Source organism: Perca fluviatilis, chromosome 5, assembly GCF_010015445.1.
Source record: "Perca fluviatilis chromosome 5, GENO_Pfluv_1.0, whole genome shotgun sequence".
In the NCBI taxonomy this organism is placed as follows: Eukaryota; Metazoa; Chordata; class Actinopteri; order Perciformes; family Percidae; genus Perca; species Perca fluviatilis.
This window is the reverse complement of record NC_053116.1, coordinates 10,450,085-10,470,985: the sequence shown is the minus strand read 5'-3', so window position 1 is coordinate 10,470,985 and position 20,901 is coordinate 10,450,085. Positions and strand designations below refer to the sequence as shown.

At 40.9% G+C, this 20,901-nt stretch overlaps 1 protein-coding gene across 3 annotated transcripts in view; it reads right to left on the bottom strand.

Moving 5' to 3' along the window:
• magi3a (membrane associated guanylate kinase, WW and PDZ domain containing 3a) overlaps positions 1-20,901 on the bottom strand; it is a 199,587-nt gene that overhangs the window by 55,349 nt on the left and 123,337 nt on the right. For all 3 annotated transcript variants that reach the window (XM_039799829.1, XM_039799830.1, XM_039799831.1), the window contains exons 3-4: positions 18,228-18,347; positions 267-473 (exon numbers count right to left, since the gene is read on the bottom strand). In XM_039799829.1, the coding sequence (XP_039655763.1) occupies positions 267-473; positions 18,228-18,347 (327 nt within the window). The remainder of the gene's footprint in view (positions 1-266; positions 474-18,227; positions 18,348-20,901) is intronic.

Below are 20,901 nucleotides of genomic sequence, written 5' to 3'. Positions count from 1 at the left end.
TTAGTGCTGACCTTGCATGCAGAACAGCTAATCCTGACAGTGTTTGTTTGGAGAACAGAATAATAAGGTGTAGAGAGAAGAAAAGATCCCGCTGCTTTGCATTCTGAGAAAAGTATAATGGATTGCTGAAATTATTCAAGCAAACAAAAAACAATTTTGGAAATAAAGTGGTAGGAAGCACCGTCGCATTACAACTAAGCTGTTGTAATGTAATAGGAATTGCAGAAGCAGTCCCACGAACAAGACAAATGGTGCGTCTCTCTCACCAGCCAGGCCGTTGACCATCGGAGGCCTCTCTTCTTCGTCTTCCTCCTCTGGCGCGGCGCTGTCCTTTCTGTCCATCTTACTGACAGAGGTGGTGCGTTTTCGCTGGACCTCCGTGTCAAACTCTTCATCAAACAGAACCTGGTCCACCAAGTCGGGCTGCACGGGGCTGGGCTCTGCAGGGGGCTTAGGGGTCCCATAGTAGTTTCCTGGAATGAAGAGAGGGAGACAACAAACGTATTTAACATCTACAGGACTTCTTTGACTACAGTCATTATGTAACCCTAACTTGTTCCCTCCATTACTACATACCTAACCTTAAAGCTACAGTGTGTAGTTTCTGTCTCCCCCATGAGGAATTCGAAGTAATGACAACAACACGGTCTATGCATCCACATGATACAAGCCTTCCGCGATCACGCACCGCCCCCCCACCCCTCCTCCACACAGTTGCTTGTAACCAAGAGGACACGGAGGATTCAAAAAAACATGATGGAATCTTCAGACAAGGTAATTATCTTTACTCGAGTTTCTGCGCAGGATTGTCGCCGGACGACACTATTTTCTAAACAGCCATACTGAGAGAAATCCAGAGAGAGTTCTGTGGAGCTGATATTTAGCTTTGTATCAACTCATTTGGAAATGGCTTGAATGTAACAGACGTTCATTAAAGGTCCCATGACATGGTGCTCTTTGGATGCTTTTATATAGACCTTAGTGGTCCCCTAATACTGTATCTGAAGTCTCTTTTATATAGATCTTAGTGGTCCCCTAATACTGTATCTGAAGTCTCTTTTATATAGACCTTAGTGGTCCCCTAATACTGTATCTGAAGTCTCTTTTATATAGACCTTAGTGGTCCCCTAATACTGTATCTGAAGTCTCTTTTATATAGACCTTAGTGGTCCCCTAATACTGTATCTGAAGTCTCTTTTATATAGATCTTAGTGGTCCCCTAATACTGTATCTGAAGTCTCTTTTATATAGACCTTAGTGGTCCCCTAATACTGTATCTGAAGTCTCTTTTATATAGACCTTAGTGGTCCCCTAATACTGTATCTGAAGTCTCTTTCCCAAAATTCAGTCTTGGTGCAGAATTACAGCCACTAGAGCCAGTCCCACAATGAGCTTTCCTTAGGATGTGCCATTTCTGTGTCTGTAGCTATTGAGGAGGAGAGAGGGGGGACAAGGTGGAGGGTGGGGGTGTGGCCTTGACCAACTGCCACTTTGCTCGTTCGAAAGCCATAATGGGTGGGCCAAATTCTCTGGGCGGGCAAAGCAGAGAAAGGGGAGGTAACCTTCCAGATCTGCCCATCTGAGCTTTCATTTTCTCAAAGGCAGAGGAGGATACCCAGGGCTCGGTTTACACCTATCACCATTTCTAGCCACTGGGGGACCATAGGCAGGCTAGGGGGGAACACATATTAATGTTAAAAAACCTCATAAAGTGACATTTTCATGCCATGGGACCTTTAATATTAAAAAAGTTACACACTAAAGCTTTAAAGGAGACCTATTATGCTTTTCTGTATTTTCTGTCGGATGTTCATGTATATAAATAATAAGATAAACGTATTTAAAAGAAATCCCTGTGATCCGTATGAATGAATGAATGAAGGTTTATTCAGTTACTAAACATAAAACATAATATAAGTACAGCAAGTTCATTCCAAACAAGGGTGGTAAACGAAAAGGTTTAGGCTGAAGCCATAGCTTATTACGCCTACCCTATTTACAAAACAACATCTACCCATCAGAAGTTAAACATAAACAATATACATGCATAAAAATATGCATTCATACACACATACATATATACATACTATATATATTTTCATATGCATACACATATACATACACGCACATACATATGCTTGCACATATACATACACACATACCTATATGATTTTACTTAGGCAACCTTATATTTGAAAAAAATTAAAGTTTTAAACAGCTTTTTGAAATAATGAATGGAATTACTCCTCTTAAGATCATCGGTATGATGTCATACCGAGCCGGATTTCTATATATGGTCATCTGCTCTAGGCAGGCACGCTACTGTGGGTGTATGTACGTTTACATACACCGCCGCATGTAGCTACGTGCTAACGCCAGGGAAAGCTGCAATCTTGGTTGCGGATGTTGTGAATTTCTCCCCAATTTCGGATCACATTCCTGCTGAAACATGTACGGTTGTGTAGTACTTGGTTTAGAAGCTTTTACCTGCGATTTCTGACGGTAGAAAGTGCTGCTACGCTCCATTGTAATTCACTGCTAACTACACGTACGGTAGCGGAGACTTTATTTGTGATTTATAACAGAATAAAGTCTCGCTGTATACTCTGCTTTGCATGGAGGATTCTTCTACCCTTGTGATAACATTTGGTCCTCACGAGTATAGGAATACCAGCAGAATGCTGACACATAGTCATCACAAATGTTAAATACTGTAGGAAAGAACTGCACGTTGACTTGGCTTAGCAGTGCACCACCACAGACGAGACAACTAAGCACCAGTGCAGCTGCAAAACCACTTCCTTGATACCAGATCACGACGGGACCATCTCTCACTTCGAGTGTAGCCGTTGTTAAAATGTCTTTAAAAGACTCAACGGAGTCTGATTGTGTGCTACAAATCATAGCTGGCAGAGCTGTATTGGTTGGAACAAAATGAGGCCAAGCTTTTCCTGCCGTAACTCAGGTTTTTGGAACAGTTTCCTGGATAAAGGGGTCCCTCGATTCTTTTCGACGCAAATTCCCATCGGATACCGTTTTTCGCTGTCACAACTGATCCACGCCGTTGGCCAGGGATCGTTTTAACCACAGTACCATATGTCTCATCCAACACACGGAGAGGGTCATGTTGCCTTTCCAGATCCAAACCTGCTGATTAGGCACACCTACCAGCTAGCAGGAGACTGTAATTTAACAACAGAGACATGCTTGCCCCAACTTTTTTTTTTTTTTTTTCTTTTCAAAACTACAGACCAAAAACCAAAAAGCCTGGACTGGTGGATTGTCATATTTACTGCTTGAGTCTCCGGGGAACTGGGACTACAGCATTTACGCCAAGGTAGCATCTCAAGCACTCGATTGCCCCTTCAAGTCCATCAGCTTGCATTTGCTGTCACGTCGGTGCCTAGGGCGGAAAAACAGCCTTACACCACAGAGCGAGCGAGCCTTCGTCTTTCCTCAACTACTATATATATATATATATACGAGAGGGGGTGACCCACTTTACCACTCACCACTGTTGTCTCTTTCAGCAAGAGAAGCAAAAAAGAGTAAACGATGAAAAACTTCAAAGCACAAAGAGGTGAGAAAATAGTTGGGAGGGTATGGTACAAATATTGATTCGCTGGTTGTTGTCTGTCTCTGGGAAGCCACAGCCCTCCAGGGTTAGTGTTGGATTGTTGTGTGGTTAACACTGAGCTGTGTCTGAGAGGCTGAACGTTGTATTGTAACAGTTAAACACTGCATCGGGGGGGCCACTGTGACAAAGGAGTCCACTCAGAGGAAGAGAGAGAAATGAGAATGGAAGGACTGGAGGCAGTGAGGGAGTGAGAGAAAGAGAGAGAGAGAGAGAGAGAGAGAGAGAGAGAGAGATGGCACTTTCTTGCTAGCATACATTTTGTGACAATGGAATTCCGTTTCCACATAACGCAAAATGAGGCGCAATAGATTTTTTTTATTTTAGAGTTTCATTCTCTCATTTAAAGAAATATTTTTCAAAAGCCTATTACACTACTGAGTTGAAAGGGGGAGATTGTGCTTCAACAATTGGGATATTTGGTGTGAGTGCTAAACCCAAAATCCAATAGCCATGTTCCAAAAAGGTAGCACATCTCAGGTTCCTAAATTAAGGAGGACAAAATACTGTCATTGCACTTTTTTAATCCGGCTCACGTCATAATAAATCAACGCGGATGCGTTTCGGCACACAGACTTCTTCAGAGCAGTATTTTGTCCTCCTTAACTTGGGAACCTGAGATGTGCTACCATTTCTTCACTTTTTGGAACATGTCTATTAGGGTTGCACGATGTGAGGAAAATACAGTATTTTCTTTCTATTTTAAAGTCAATTGGCCTTTATTTGTGACAGGACAGCTTAGACATGAAATGGGAGAGAGAGAGAGGGGGAACAACATGCAGCAAAGGGCCGCAGGTCGGAATCGGACCAATCGGATCCTGCACCGAGGACTGAGCCCCTGCACATGGCCGCGCGCCCCACCAGGTGAGCCACCCAGGCGCTCTAATTGCGATTATTTTTGACTGATATTGCGACTGCGATACGATTCTTGATAGTGGAGGGAATGATCAGTTTGTATCATTATTCTCATTTTCATTGTAAAATATATATATATAAAAAAAGTGGGATTTTTGTGAGGATCTGTACCAAACAAAGATGTTTTTCTTTAGTCTGTAGGATAGGATTTGTAGGCCGGGACATTTCTGCAGCACCACAGTACTTTTTGCCTTTGACAAATATTGCGCCCCGCCTGTGATTTGGATATTGCACTAGTCCATATTGCGATTTCAATAAAAAAAATTGCAATTAATTGTGCAGCCCTAATGCCTATTAAATTATTGTTTTCCATATTGAAAGTAAGACAAACAAGATAGGATATGGCCTGATGTGCCTCATATATCACAATCACAGCAAAGTGGGAATAAACCATAAACCATCACTTGTCGAGACTTTACAGCTGACCGTTTCTTTACCAGCTAGAACTATAACACGCTAAATAAACAATCAACCCACCGACTAAAAAGCGCAAATCATCCGGGCGTCACAACACATTTAAATTGATTACACTAATCCGTGTTTTAATGTATGAAGTATTAACATTGGTACCTTATCGAAAACCATTAAATCCTTGACTAGGTTTGTAATTAATGGGATATGCTTACTGACGGAATGCAAAACAAGGGAGTTAAATTAGATGTGGTAATTTGCTCCGTGCACTCTGAAGCTCACACAAAAGGCACACGTAGCCTCTGTAAATACCCATTAACAAGGAGCCGGGAGACAGCGGCCACAATGAGGAACTGCAGTGAGATGGATCGTGTTGTAATTATACTGTAATAATGAGCCACAGTCATTGATGAGAATGTATAACTCAATCAAGCGGGGCTGTAAAACTATACAGCCTAAAAAAAAAACTAAAAAAAACACATAACTCAAAAGAAGGAGGCTGGGCTAGAATTAAGTGAAATGTCTCGGAGGAGTCGGGTCTTTCAACAAAATGCAGTTTAAAATTAGCATTTATATCCTGCGACTCTGGGACATGGCAGTCCCCAGCTTTCTACAGTCAGTTATATCGTTTCATTTAATCTATTATCATATTGTAATATATTAGTTACTAAATATCCACTGTTCCATTTAATATAGTTTGAATGCTCAATCCTATTAATATTCAAATTTGACAAAAAAAAAAGGTCCCCTATCTTTCTTTTGATGCGACAACTGTATATAGCTAGTGTGTTTTATCATATCAAAGATTTCAACTAGCTCCAGCAACAACAATCAGAGTGAATAATTTAAAAACAGCCAGAACATGGGCAGCAAAAATGGGTTGGATCAAACGGGTGGATATTTGGGATTCCACTGGACACATGATTAATAAATAAGTGAATGAACAGGTAAAGGATATCAGATGAAATAATGCCTAACATGTGGCAGGCACTCCAACAATATTCACACACATGTTTTTGTCACTTTTCTAAACGCTTTTTTAAATTCATGGTCATTAAACCTAATTTAAATGACATTATACCTAATTTTTGAGTTAAAAAAAGCTGAAATTATGCATTTTTTGACTAATAGTCAAGATCAGAGGACGATGAGTGAATAACAGACTGTTCTGTGTCAAGGTTTAGTCTTGACACTGTTTTGAAACCATTTAAATTGTTTTCTTCAAATGTTCTAAAATTGAATAAAACCAAAATTCAATGAAAGCAATCATTAATTGTACCTGTGAAGATTGTTATATGGATTCCATACAACGTACATCATGCATCCATGTTAATTTTGGGCAATTTGGTTGTAAGAAACCCATATTTCTGATATAAAAAAACTTTGAAAACGGGTCAAATTTGACCCTAGGACAACACAAGGGTTAAAGGGGGTCCTTAAAATAACTATACAGCAAATACAGTACATGAAGCAAAACAACACAAATACACTCCCACATACACAGAAAAACGCTCTCCCAGGCATAGCCACACTCACTGATTCCCCTAAAAATGTAAAAATACATACAGTAAATACACAAATGTACACATGCCCATACAAAGCTATTTACATGCACCTACACATTAGAGAGACATTATTTACATATCTCAGGTATAACAAGAAGGGCACTTGGAGAGGGCCGACCTCTGCCAAGGTATGCCCTATCCCTATGTTAATGCAGAGTGAATTTTCGGTAACTCATCTTCCGATTATTCCGACACCAGATGAATGCAGCACAAATGCCCCATCTCGGCAATTCTCAACTGGTGGGTTGAGACAGCTGGTCGATAAATAAATAAATAATATTGAATGCGCATTTGATTTTGGACTTTTATTTTGACAGATCATGCGTCAGAGCCGTGCAGCAGTCTAGCGCTGTAGCCATGGTAACCATCATTTGATGAACGTTTACTTTAAGTTTGTGTCCGGTTTGTGACCCCGTAGTATTTAAAATGTGGATTTTCGTACATTGAGGATAAAAAGGGACAGAAACCCACAGGGTATGATATGTAAGAAGTGCTTGCACATGAGGGCATGAAATTTGCTTGGCTTGAATCATATGAAAGTGGGTCGCGACTTAATGACCATGGGAAAAGGTGGGTCACAGGGTGAGACCAGTTGAGAACCCCTGCCCTATCACACAGTGTTATTGCAGTGTGACTTTTCCCAGTTCCTTCCGATTATTCCGACACCACATGAATTCAGCACCAATGCCCTATTTTCGCAATGTTAACGAAAGTGAAAAATAATTTGTGCGTCCATCCGCCCTGTGATTCAGATCCGATCCAAAATTCAATGGGTTCTTCCTTGGCCCATGCTACACCCTTCCACCAAGTTACATGAAAAATCGGGTCAGTAGTTTTTCTGTAATACTGCTGACAGAAAAACACACAAGCCACCAAACGGACAAACAAAAACATGACGTCCTTGGTGGAGATAATCAGAAGCAAGAGCAGGTAGTTTGGTTAGGTAAAAAAAGATGTTTTAAAGAAATGAAAGTTCTTAGTTGACTTGCCTGATTAGCCTACTGGAAAGAAACAGAAATGCCTTATTTCATAATACTAGTACAGTGCCTGTTGAAAATGTGCCCGTTTGGAACGGGCCGATTGCTTGGCCTGTCGTAATGCTGCTTGTAGAATTCTCCAAAACCAAATTGTACCCCAAAATGACTTACAGAAGGACCCCGAACCACTTAATATGCAACTCCACTTTACAGCCTACTACTGACTTGCACTGAAGGCTACATCTATATCAGAGGAAGACATTGTCCTACTATATTTACCTGACCAGATTCAGAATGTAATCACAAAATATCACAAAGAACATGTGGCGTAAGCAGACGTTAGCCTCACGGACTCATGGCGGTGTGCTACCCACCCAGCCCGTTATGAGAGCCAATCAGCACATCTGCGTTAATCAACCACAAGAACCGGACTCTGTGTGTGTGTCTGTGTGTGTGTGGTGTGTGTGTGTGTATGTGTGCAGAGTTATAATGGGGGGGGGTGGGGAATGTGTGCAGAGAGAGAAAGAGAGAGAAAAAAGTTAAGTGTTGTCTTTTTCGTCAACGATATTGCATGTCGATATCACCACAGTCAGCGTTTGTAATGACGGCGATGTTGTCTCGTCTCGCATTATCGTTAACGAATGTAACACTTGTGGCTTGACGGTTAACGTTGACGTAAGGATTTGATTCGCTGGGGGTATTTTGGTAATGTTATTAGTGTCATAAGCAGTAGAATGAATTAACCAGCCGCGGGGGTAGTCTGATGAAGACTGCTGTGTCTGCCCGGTTCAGCGCTGAGATATTCTCGCATTGCACGGCGCTGTGGAGAAATAATCACCAAGATTAGGTTATAATCTGCCTCGGTTTAGAAGCGGTGAATGTGCAGCTCACAGCAACTTCACACGATATATTGTCTGGCTTTTGTTTGATATTTAGTGTTGGCAAATGGCTTTCTATTGAGTTTCCGTTATGTGAAATAATAGACACGGAAAAGCCAGCGTTACGTAGCGCCTTTTTTCCCCCCCAACATTTGCGATGTTCCTGTCAGCTATCCGCTCATGCTCACGGAACGTGAAGAAAACTTAGCCTGGTATATCCAGCAAACATGTTAGGTTAGAAGCTGCAAAAAGTGCACCGCAGCCCAAGCCAGTAAACCTCCCCCAACCCCCGCTGCTGTCCAGAGCGTGTCAAGAGCCTGCTGCGTGCTGCACTAGCAGTTTATTGTTCGACAGTTTAGTTTTATTTTTAATATCCAACGCTGTCCAAATTGCTCCAAAATTCAAACCCCAAGTTCATTTGGTACCCGGGAAACCAAGTGTGAAGTAGATTGGATGAACGGTTCATGAGATATTCCTAAAACAGATGCACGGACACACACACACACACGCACACACACACACACACACACACACACACACACACACACACACACACACACACACACACACACACACACACACACACACACACACACACACACACAGGCCTCCCGTTTGAGTAGATAGATGAGTTAAGTATTGAGCATGTCAGAAACTGTCAGTCTCAAAACTGACTTGTAAATTAGCACTTGCGTTGCTGCGGTCTGCATTGAAAAAGCTAAAAAAAAAAAAATCTGCAGTTCAGAACAAGCCATTTTGTCATTGACCCACCACTATTAGACTACCAGAAGAGAGAAAGTAGTTTGCCCAGATCATCATCTCCATTCAGTGCAGTTAAAGCTGCCATCGTAATAGCTCATCTAGTGACGCGGACGCTGCTGCTGTGCTTTCCCCTCACGATTGATGCCAGAGAGAGAAAACACTGATCTAACCTGTCCGTGCTCCTGATGTATAATTCTGCCTCATTAACACATGTCCAGTGTCTCATTATCAGGACAAAGACCTGTCTGGTCACCCTTTGGCAACCCAGATTATGTCTGAGTGAACACCTCAAATCTTCCACCTTAATTACTTCCTTAGATTAATGGGCTGTTCATTATTGGAAGGAAAAAAATGAAAATATTGTGGGAGCCACCATGGTAACAGCTCCACAATGAGAGTGTGTGTGTGTGTGTGTGTGACAAAAATAGCCACAAATGATACGGGCACTGAATCCATAAGTCAACATGCAACATTATCCTGTTAGAAATGCAACAATGAGCAAGAAATAGAGCAAAAACCAATTACTGTAATGTCTAGGAAAGAATCATTCCTCCCACACGCTCTTCCCTACTGGCTGATCACATTTGTGATCTCGGGATTCTACAATATGCTGCACTGTAATGGTCACTCCCAAACACTACAGCAATAATACAGTATTCAACACACGTATGCAAAATGTATACTTCCTTACATACCGTGCATTTTTTGTCTTAACTGTCTAAAAGCTGAAGACAATATGATCGCTGCCCTTCTACTTTCAACATGGAAAGTTTTACAATCCCAAAAAACGTAATCATATCCGTATAGTCCGATTATAACACAATTTAGAGTGATATACAGTACATATGCCACCAGAGAGGCAAGAGAAGGCCAAAGTTTTCACTCCCCAGGGCAAACACTAATTACCTAAAACGCACAGTAGTATATAACTTGATGAAAACATGGAATTCTTTAACACTGTTATTGACAAAAACTAACACAGAGATCAATGTTAAAAAAGGAAATTAAAAAAAAAACACCTTGGAAAAATCATATTTCTAGAAACCTATGCAGTTAGGGATTTTCAGATTTTTTTTTTTAGTACAACGTTAAGAGAGTCGTCAGCGTAAGCTTAGATTCATAGACACATCAGTTTTACTCATTCTCTCACATACGTCTTTTGTTTGTCATTTATGTTGACTAATATTTATTGTATGTCTTTAAATGTGTTGAGTTATGTGGACTGTAATGTTTAATGTATGTCTTTAAATGTGTTGAGTTACGTGGACTGTAATGTTTGATGTATGTTTTATATGTGTTGAGTTATGTGGACTGTAATGTTTGATGTATGTTTTATATGTGTTGAGTTATGTGGACTGTAATGTTTGATGTATGTTTTATATGTGTTGAGTTATGTGGACTGTAATGTTTGATGTATGTTTTATATGTGTTGAGTTACGTGGACTGTAATGTTTGATGTTTGTTTTATATGTTTTGAGTTATGTGGACTGTAATGTTTGATGTATGTTTTATATGTGTTGAGTTATGTGGACTGTAATGTTTGATGTATGTTTTATATGTGTTGAGTTACGTGGACTGTAATGTTTGATGTTTGTTTTATATGTTTTGAGTTATGTGGACTGTAATGTTTGATGTATGTTTTATATGTGTTGAGTTACAGTACAGGCCAAAAGTTTGGACACACCTTCTCATTCAATGTGTTCCTTTATTTTCATGGCTATTTACATTGTAGATTCTCGCTGAAGGCATCAAAACTATGAATGAACACATATGGAATTATGTACTTAACAAAAAATTGTGAAATAACTGAAAACATGTCTTATATTTTAGATTCTTCAAAGTAGCCACCCTTTGCTTTTTTGATAACTCTGCAAACCCTTGGTGTTCTCTCAATGAGCTTCATGAGGTAGTCACCTGAAATGGTTTTCACTTCACAGGTGTGCTTTGTCAGGGTTAATTAGTGGAATTATTTCCCTTATTAATAAAAAAGCAAAGGGTGGCTACTTTGAAGAATCTAAAATATAAGACATGTTTTCAGTTATTTCACACTTTTTTGTTAAGTACATAATTCCATATGTGTTCATTCATAGTTTTGATAACTTCAGTGAGAATCTACAATGTAAATAGTCATGAAAATAAAAAGGAAACGCATTGAATGAGGTGTGTCCAAACTTTTTGCCTGTACTGTATGTGGACTGTAATGTTTGATGTATGTTTTATATGTGTTGAGTTATGTGGACTGTAATGTTTGATGTATGTTTTATATGTGTTGAGTTATGTGGACTGTAATGTTTGATATATGTTTTATATGTGTTGAGTTATGTGGACTGTAATGTTTAATGTATGTTTTATATGTGTTGAGTTATGTGGACTGTAATGTTTAATGTAGGTTTTATGTTTTGAGTTATGTGGACTGTAATGTTTGATGTATGTTTTATATGTGTTGAGTTATGTGGACTGTAATGTTTAATGTAGGTTTTATATGTGTTGAGTTATGTGGACTGTAATGTTTAATGTAGGTTTTATATGTGTTGAGTTATGTGGACTGTAATGTTTAATGTAGGTTTTATATGTGTTGAGTTATGTGGACTGTAATGTTTAATGTAGGTTTTATATGTGTTGAGTTATGTGGACTGTAATGTTTAATGTAGGTTTTATATGTGTTGAGTTATGTGGACTGTAATGTTTGATGTATGAACACTGAAGGAATCCTAACCAGGAGAATCCGACTGCAATGACGCCATTGCTCTGTCTTTTGTTATTGTTTTGATCTGCCTTGTATTTACTACTGCAACTGTAGACTGACTAGAAGGATACAAACTTGATGAGGTGCATGTACGTACTAATTTGGTGTTTCACCTATTAGAGGCACACCGAAAACAATTCCAGCACATCGTACTGTAAAATTCAACATTTCTGGCTATCGGCAGTTTACGTAATTTCAATCTTGCTTTGGCTTTAGTCACGCCGTGGCAAAAATGGCAAGTAGCAGTCGTGTTAAAGGTAACAGCAGCAGAAACAGTGTGCCTAGAGGGCTACTGATTTGGCCATAGTGTGATTACATTAAAGCTCTTTTTGCTATCTGCGAGTGGTGGGTGGACAGTGTAAAGCAAATTTTCATTTTTAGCAGCCTGGGCCAACGCTTGCTTGGCACTGTCAGAGAATTACAAAGCCATTTGCTCGTTTCACATGCATGGTTGTGTTTGCTGCCAGTAAGAAGTAGTTTCAAGGGAGTATTTAAAAAAAGAAAAGAAATATGCATTACTAAAACCATGTGTGTTTATGGGTGAGAAAGAATGTGTGTGTGTGTGTGTGTGTGTGTGTGTGTGTGTGTGTGTGTCACGTCATCTGTTTCCGTCAGCAGCTGCCAGCATATCTCATCTCCAACTCAAATTAAATGCACAACTGTGACCAGAGTTACATCTGCTGCAGTGCATCTAAATCTCACTATACCCTTCAGAAAAAGAAGAAGAAAAAAAAAAGCGGTGATGGAAATGCTATAGCAAACAAAGACTCGTGCAGTCATGGTCATTTAGCAATGTGAAATGGTTCGGTGTTTTCAAACACAAATGGAAATTGGAGACACCCCCTTATGTTGTGTGGAACTTTGGGAAAACCTCACAAGGGTTTATACTTGGGCTCAGCCTTCACAAGCTCCCTCCCAAAGCTCCCACCACCCCACCCACCCCGACTCAGAGTTTATCCCCCCTGCCTCTTTGAACCTGCCAGGCACAGTCACAGACCCCCATTAATCATTGAGGATGGGGTTGGCCTCTATCGGGCAGTGCCCTGGCTGCCCAGGCCTCACCACTGACTGCCAGAGCCCCAGGCAGGTGAAGCCCATCTTGTGCTCCAGCCTTGGCACAGTGCTCTGGCCCTGCTCGGCATGGATGCCCACACTTCACAAGCCAACCTTGTCAACCCTGCATTCCTCTACTCCCAATGCTTGTGTTTGTGTGTGTGTGTGTGTGTGTGTGTGTGTGTGTGTGTGTGTGTGTGTGTACCTGTTTTACTATATTCGTGGGGTCCAAAAACCGGGGACTACAGTATACTTGTGGGGTCTGCACAGCCTCGTGGGGACCAAAATGCTGGTCCCCACGAGTTTAAAGGGCTGTTTGAGGGTTAAGACTTGGTTTTAGGACTAGGGTTAGAATTAGGTTATGGTTAGGGTGAGGATAAGGGTTAAGGTTAGGCATTCAGTTGGGATGGTTAAGGTTAAGGTAAGGGGCTAGGGAATGCATTATGTCAATGATATGTCCCCACAAAGATAGTAATACGGACTTGTGTGTGTGTGTGTGTGTGTGTGTGTGTTTTGAACAGCTTCACAATCCTCCTGTTCGATGGCCTACCTCTCATACATAAACATCCTTCCTCATTTATGTTCATCTCCTAAGTCTGTGCCGTGACACCGGGTATAAATTAAACATCCCCCCTAACTTTATTTTTCTCTCTCTTTATCCTTCCATATATTGTTCTTCCACTTTTTGTCTCAGCTTTTTTTATGTTTTCTTTTCTCTCTTTTTTTTTTGTTTTATTTGGACGTGCACAATAACAACACTAATCCGACTCCTATGATATCAGCCGTGCAGTCCGAAGAGCGGTCAAGCCTCCTATTTGCCGGTTCCACGGAGTGGGCAGCTGTTGCTAGCGCTGCACCTTTGCCCCCATCCTCCTCTGCGACTTCTGGCCCCCCTGCCCTGTTTATATCTAATCCACAGCTATGCAGCTTTGCCTCTGAACTTCACAAAGCCTGTTATACCAAAAAACGACTTCAATTATAAAATGTTGTTGTTGTTGTGGGCAATGTGGTCCAGCAAAGCAAGGGGATGGTAAATGGTCATTCCTTTTCCAGTAAATACATTTTGTATTTACTGGAATCTCTCAAACACACAGTGGATTCCCTTTTCATCGCCTGTCAAATTGGCTCCTGGCAGGCCAACAACTACGTACAGACTCTAACTGTCAGCTTGAATTAAAGTACCATAGCGTTGTCCATGTGCCCTTATTTCTTTGTCTCAGCCGTTTGTGCTTCATGCATGGTGTGCAATTCCGTAGCATCCATGCAGTAGGCCACTTTCACTCACACATAGTACTACTTTAAACCTCCAACAGTGTTGTAGTCAAGAACCTACATCTGAAAGATCCACATTTCCATAAAACTACCAGCAAGCCCCGTCTCCAGCATTCACTAAGTTGGGAGCGCATGTCCAGTTTTAGCCCAAACCGCTAATTAGCTAATAACGCTAGTCGTCGGGGCCACGCAAAAGTAAAAAGAAATCGCTATTTCTACACGACTAACAAGGCTCAAAATAGCACCACACTTCCACAGTAGCATAATGAGGGTCCTTACATGTAAACCGAAGCATTGAGAACTTTGTAAGTGTACAGACAGTTTATTAAAAAGATAGTTTATAAAGACCGTACCGTACAGGCGGACGCCATCTTGGGAAAACAGTCACGATCAGTTATGCTACCGTGGAAGTGTGGTGCTATTTTGAGCCTTGTTGGTGGTGTAGAAATAGCGATTTCTTTTTACTTTCGCGTGTCCCCGACGACTAGCGTTATTAGCTAATTAGCGGTTTGCCCTAAAACTGGTCACATTCGATTAGCATGAAAACATATCCCAAAGAACGGTCGACTCGGTAATCATGTGTTACTGACCCCTAGGTTCATTTTGCGCCGGAACTGTCCTTTAAATCGTTTGAATAGTTAAAAGAAGAGTTCACACTTCCTAACACAGCCTTCTTTTGACTTACAATAAAGGAACTTTTTAACTAAACGTGAAGAATCGAAATAAAGTCTTGGAAGCCAGTCCAATTAAAAAATTCTTAATGAAATTACATGATGGGAATGGAGAATAAAAAATTATAGGGCATTTTTTTTTTATCATATATTTATAGGCTTACATTCAAATAAGGCTAATAATGCTGCCTCTTCAGCTGAGATCTTTCCTGTATATCCACTGTTGTTGACTTTGAGACACCTGCTTTCCTTGAACTGTGCTCGTCCGTTTCAGCTCCCTGTCTCTGTCATGAATGATTCATACTGCTGGCTTTTTCTGTGCCGACCACGGCGAGGGCTAGAAATTGGATATGCCCTAATTCACATACATGCACACACACGGGCTCACATGCAAATCTAATTCTCGAGAGTTTCGGCACAGCCAAGGTAACGAGTATTACTCACACCCTGACACTATTATCGTTCTGTAAAACAAAACCTGGCAGACTAATCTTTCTTTGTTTGTTGTGCACTTTCAACTCCGCCATCCACTTCACCAACGGCTGAGTCAACTTTGCTGCAAAGAGCTGCTTGGAATGCAGAGAGCCAGACAGTTGGGATTTCAAACTGTATGTATAATGGATTAATCCTGAGGAGCGATCTCATAAACACACACAATTTTCCTCCTTTATGCTTGGTTATGCATCTTTTATTTATTTTTTTTGAATATTGGCCTTCTGAAATAGCTTTCTATTACTGGCGAGCGATATGACAATCTGTGAAACACTCACCGTCTCAGATATTGGCTCCAGCAGAGTGCGGTGGGGAGTGAGTGTCACTCTTGGTTACAGATTAACCGTGGATACATCCAGCCCCTGTTGTTCACTGGTCTGGAGGATTAGTCACAGCGGTCAATGCCGCGGCCTGGGTTGATGTTTCCATTCAATCGGCCATATATGCATTAAGACTTCAGACGGAGAAACGGAATGTGCACTCAAGAAGGCATGTGAAGGCATTGATTGTCCATATCTAGTCTGCACTCTCTGTATTGTTGTTTTTAAGTTGTCTATGTCTGTCTAGCCCATGCTAATGTCCTGTACAAATGTTTCTGTCCTGATGTACCGTAACTATATGTTCAATGTCGCAGGAGGTGGGGCGGGATGAACGTGGTTCAGTTCAGATTTTGTCCCACGAGAGAAAAATCCTTTTTGTAGCATTGAAACAATAAAACACAACAAAACAACAGAAGACATAAAAACTATAGCCCCAGCATGAACCAAAATATTTGCAACAAATGAAAAATAAGGATACAAGATAAGATAGTGTGTTTGACTGCACCAAGAGGCAGTGTATGGTATCATTAAAGTATGTGATTATTGCATAACAATTAAATAAAGATACTATTCCGTTATACCTAAATCTGTGTCTCTAATCAAAATGGAATTATTTTAAGTTCATAAAACAGGTAGTCTCGCAGTGCTAGACCTTCCTCCACAGCGCTGCGGAGGAAGGTCTGGCTAGCATCGCCCATGACGATTGTGATTGGTTTAAAGAAATGCCAATAAACCACAGCACGTTTCTCTCCCATCCCGGAATGCTGTGTCGCCAGACCCTCCTCCGCAGCGCTGCGGAGGAAGGTTATGGCAACGCGAGACTACTTAAATGCTAAAACTGTAATCCACAAAAGTTTAACTATTTTCACATTATTTGCACCACAAGCCATGTCGCACTTGCTGCTCCCTTGTCCTACGTGAATACCTAGACTCACATCCTTCCATTAAAATACACATTAGCACAAAAAATATTTCTCCAAAGCAATGCAATGGGGTAATCCCTTAGGGCTAATTTTACAACCTACATTGTACTGGCCATGGTAACCAGTAACATCTGTAGTCAATGACTAACTCACCGTGGGGAAATCATTCATTAGAAGGTAAATATCTCTCCCTCTCTTTCCCTGCATTCAACTGCCGGTCTATCCGTAGATAACTCTGTTTGTTTATTCAACTGTTTTATCTGTGGAGACTCACAGGTCAAATGTCTGGGCATTATAGATTAACTTTCTGAGGACTTCTGAATCTGTGCCTTCAATACACATGCGGTTGTGTTACGTTAAGCAGGGAAGGGCAGAGCGGATCCATTCTTCATCCTGTTGACTGGTTCACAGGTTCAGGGTTGGGGGGGCCAGTCTCCCAGGGCTGGATATGGGACAGAGGGCGGACGAGAGAGCTCATACGTAGCCAATCCCAACGCAATGTGTATAAAGGACCAGGGTGAAGTTCTTTTTTTCAGCAGCAAAATCACTTGGGGATATATTATCTCCAGCTCTTTCACAGATACACGCTGACAGCCTGTTGATGACTTGGGCAATGTGTTGAATTCCTGTGATGACCTAATGGTGCACAGCTCAGCGAATTTACAAGGGAACTAATAACCAGGGCAGCATGTGGGGATCCATCCTCAGCTGCAGCCGTATCCCCAGGGTGCAGTAGTGATAACTTAATACTCGGTTTCTATGGTTAGTTTTTATTCTTTTAGTTTTAATTATTTTATTACATTTTTCGTTTTTCTCTTAGCTGAAAAATAAATAAAGAAGATTTTGTGCCGTTATGTTGTAAAATGGATTTTTATAAAAATTGGTATCGAAAAAAAGTTTACGAGCCAGTACCGAAGTCCAAAATGTTGAACGATACCCAGCCCTACCCAAGTGAGCTTTATTCTACCTCGTCTCCAGAACAGGTTTCATACTTCCTGCGGTCAGCGCGGTGCGGAGGGCTTGCAATGGTCACCGCAAACGCCTTCAAGAACAACCATCCAACCATTGCAACGCGGTTTGTGAGACCCGATCGGCGTTGTTACATCTTGGGAGGTGCACGGCTCGGCGCTCAGACGTTCCGCACACGCAGTTTGTGTAATAACGCTGCTGGACACAAGGCCCCGACTGTGCTGACCGCAAGGAGCATGAAACTTGTTTAAGGGTGCTTTCACGATCTAGTTTGTTTGGTGACATTTGTCTGTTTTGCTCAGTTCATTCAGGTTTTTAGTGAAAGCTGATCAGGTCCAAACAAGCAGACTGAGACCACCTGAAAAGCTAAGTCTTCAAAGTGAACTCAATCTAACCAAGCATTTAATCCAACTTTCTGTAGTGACAGCTGTCTATACTCAATGTTTGACTAAGGATTAAGGTTTAATACCCAGCCCGAGGTGCAATACAGGAAGAGTATATCTATATGTATATCTGACAAATTATCAGACGAAGAATTCATACCAACTTTGAGTTTTTCAACTCGTTCTTTTTCCTACTTTAAAATAAAACTGTCTGTAATCCCGTAAGGATTGTAGAATGTGTTGCATTGAGACGTACCATCATAGGTGCCACTCTCTAGCAGCAGCCCGCTTTCTTCCAGGTCACGGAACTCCCCCACGCTGATGAAATTGTAGTCCACTCCAGGAACCTCCCCCTCTCTGGGCTGCCGGGTGGTACCTGCCAACAATGACACAGTTTAAGACCGAGGGAACGTCCAAACAAGTGGAACGGGCCACTGACTGACTTGGGGGGGGCAGGGTTTCTGCAGGTTTCACCAAACCAAATGTAAGACTTTTTCAGACCTTTTTAAAAACCCTTATGAATGAAATATAAGACCTATATCACAACATTAACAAAAACAGTCCGGAAACAATTCCCAGATTTCCTCATTTGCATTATAGGACTGGTGTATAGATTGGCTGCATAATAAGTTGCATGTTGGTCTCATTTGTAGTCAGCAAATCATATTTGGACTAGCGAAAGAAAGAACTACAACACCGCGGAAATAAAATAACCATTCTAAAGCGCTGCGGGAGCATTTCACTGAGCATTAGATGTAGTGTTACACGGAAGCAGGGAAATTAAGACCTGTTTAAAATGATGTAAGACCTAGAACACAACAATTCAGCGAATGTACGACTTTTTAAGGCCTTTAATTTCGATTTTGAAATTTTTGACCTTTAAAGACCCCATGGAAACCCTGTGGGAGGGAGGGGTGGGGGAGCTGGTGACACCGTATCCAACATGCCCACAGGGATATGATGTGATTGGAGTCCAAATATAGCACTCAGTGGTGAATTTGTGTCTACATCATGAATAGTCAACAGAGCTGGGACCACAAAACTATGAATTCATGAATATGAATTCATTATTAAAATATGAAACAGAGGAAAAAAAGAACCTCCCCTACACCGCAGCACAGCTGTCAGAATACGGAGGAAGTGTAACTGATTATGATGATAATGAACAGGATTTTAACTGCACACTTTTACTTGGTCTTCTGTGAGTGCCAGCTCCGCTTTTATTCCTCAAGGATGCAATTAAATACAATATTAATGCAATTCATAAGCGATGAGAAGACGGCTTTAGTAAGTTGTGTACCAAGCACATGAATGGATGAAATCTAACTTCAGTGTTGACCTTCTGCATATTTGTTGAATAATTGCACTACTTTTACATCTGCCGTGCATTCACAAGGCAATTTTTTCCTTAAAATCCCACGCGCAGCAGTGTTTCATGGCAATAGAGTGGAACATATTGATTCACATAAATGTATAATTGCAACTTAAGTTAAGTTTTTGTTTATGCCAGACCTTTTCCTATGACATCCATATTTGCAATAAACTAAAGAACTAACTTGTGAATGCCCCCGCAGCATCTTCATTGTCAAAGAATTATTTCCAATAACAGTAGAGGTTCACGTTCATAAACCAAGGCTGAACTCTCCAAGGATTAAATCAGTAAAAACATTTTACAGTGTATTGTCTGCTTCATACCAGTGGTGATGGTCAGGGTGAGTTGCTTCACGTCAGAAACGATCTTGAAGCACAAGTTGCAATATGACTTCCAACTAGGGCTGGGCAATATATCAATATTATATCGATAACGTGACATGAGACTAGATATCGTCTTCGATTTTGAAGAATCGTAACATCGTCACATGGTAAGTTTGGTCTTTCCCTGGTTTCAAAAGCTACATTACAGTAAAGCGATGTAAAGTGATGTCATTTTCTGAACCAACCAGACTGTTCTAGCTGTTCTATTATTTGCCTTTAACCACTTAGTCATTATATCCACATTATGATGGTTATTTATCTAAAAATCTAAATGTGAAGCCATTTTGTGAACACACCAATTGTCAACCTTACAATATCGTCGCAATATCGACATCGAGGTCTTGGATCAAACGTATTGTGATTTTCCCCCTATCGCCCAGCCCTGCTACTTCTATTTTTTTTCTCCTTCTTTTTTAATATGGTTTACTTTCGTTTGTTTTTCAACTAAATCAAACTGCCGCTCAAAAAGTGAAGCTCTACACTGCATTCCGGTTCATGCAAAGTTAGTCATTAAATAATAATCTAGCGTAACTGCTGCAACTGGGTGAAGAAAAGTGTCATGTTTTCCCTTGCTGACACTCTCATCTGTGAGACATTGAAAACATATTGTTGTGAAAATGGTTTTACGCTCTCTAACATGCCGACTCTGCTTAGCGTCATCTTAGATGTAATCAGGGCCTTTTTTACGATACCTCAGCTGAACTGCTCTGCTATCTGGCTGCGCTGCGGGCACAGGGGGATTTAACTCGGCGTTTTCTAGGAAGTCTAATAGGAAAGTTCTTCATTTTCTTTGAGTCAACAAGGACATCATCCATCGGCGGCCGCCGGCGCCACCCCCATCACATGGTGGAGGGTTTTTTTTTTGAGAAAAAATTTTTTTTTTTTATTATAAGAAAAAAAGCGTAAAAAAAAAAAAACCAAAAGGGTTGAATTTTGGGGGGGTTTGACAGGGGAAATGTGGTAATTTAGCTTTTTACTGTTTATTCAGCTACCTTACCTGAAGATTCTCATATAAGTTGGGTCAATTTTAGCACCCTTATAGTTCTAATTCCACCATGGTGTGTCTTTGTAATCGGTTTTGTCATCATCATCTTTTATCATCTGATGTCTCAAGTGTTGCTGTAACCAGTGCCTGAAATGGGCACTTCTGTTTTTTTGTCCACATGAGTACCCTT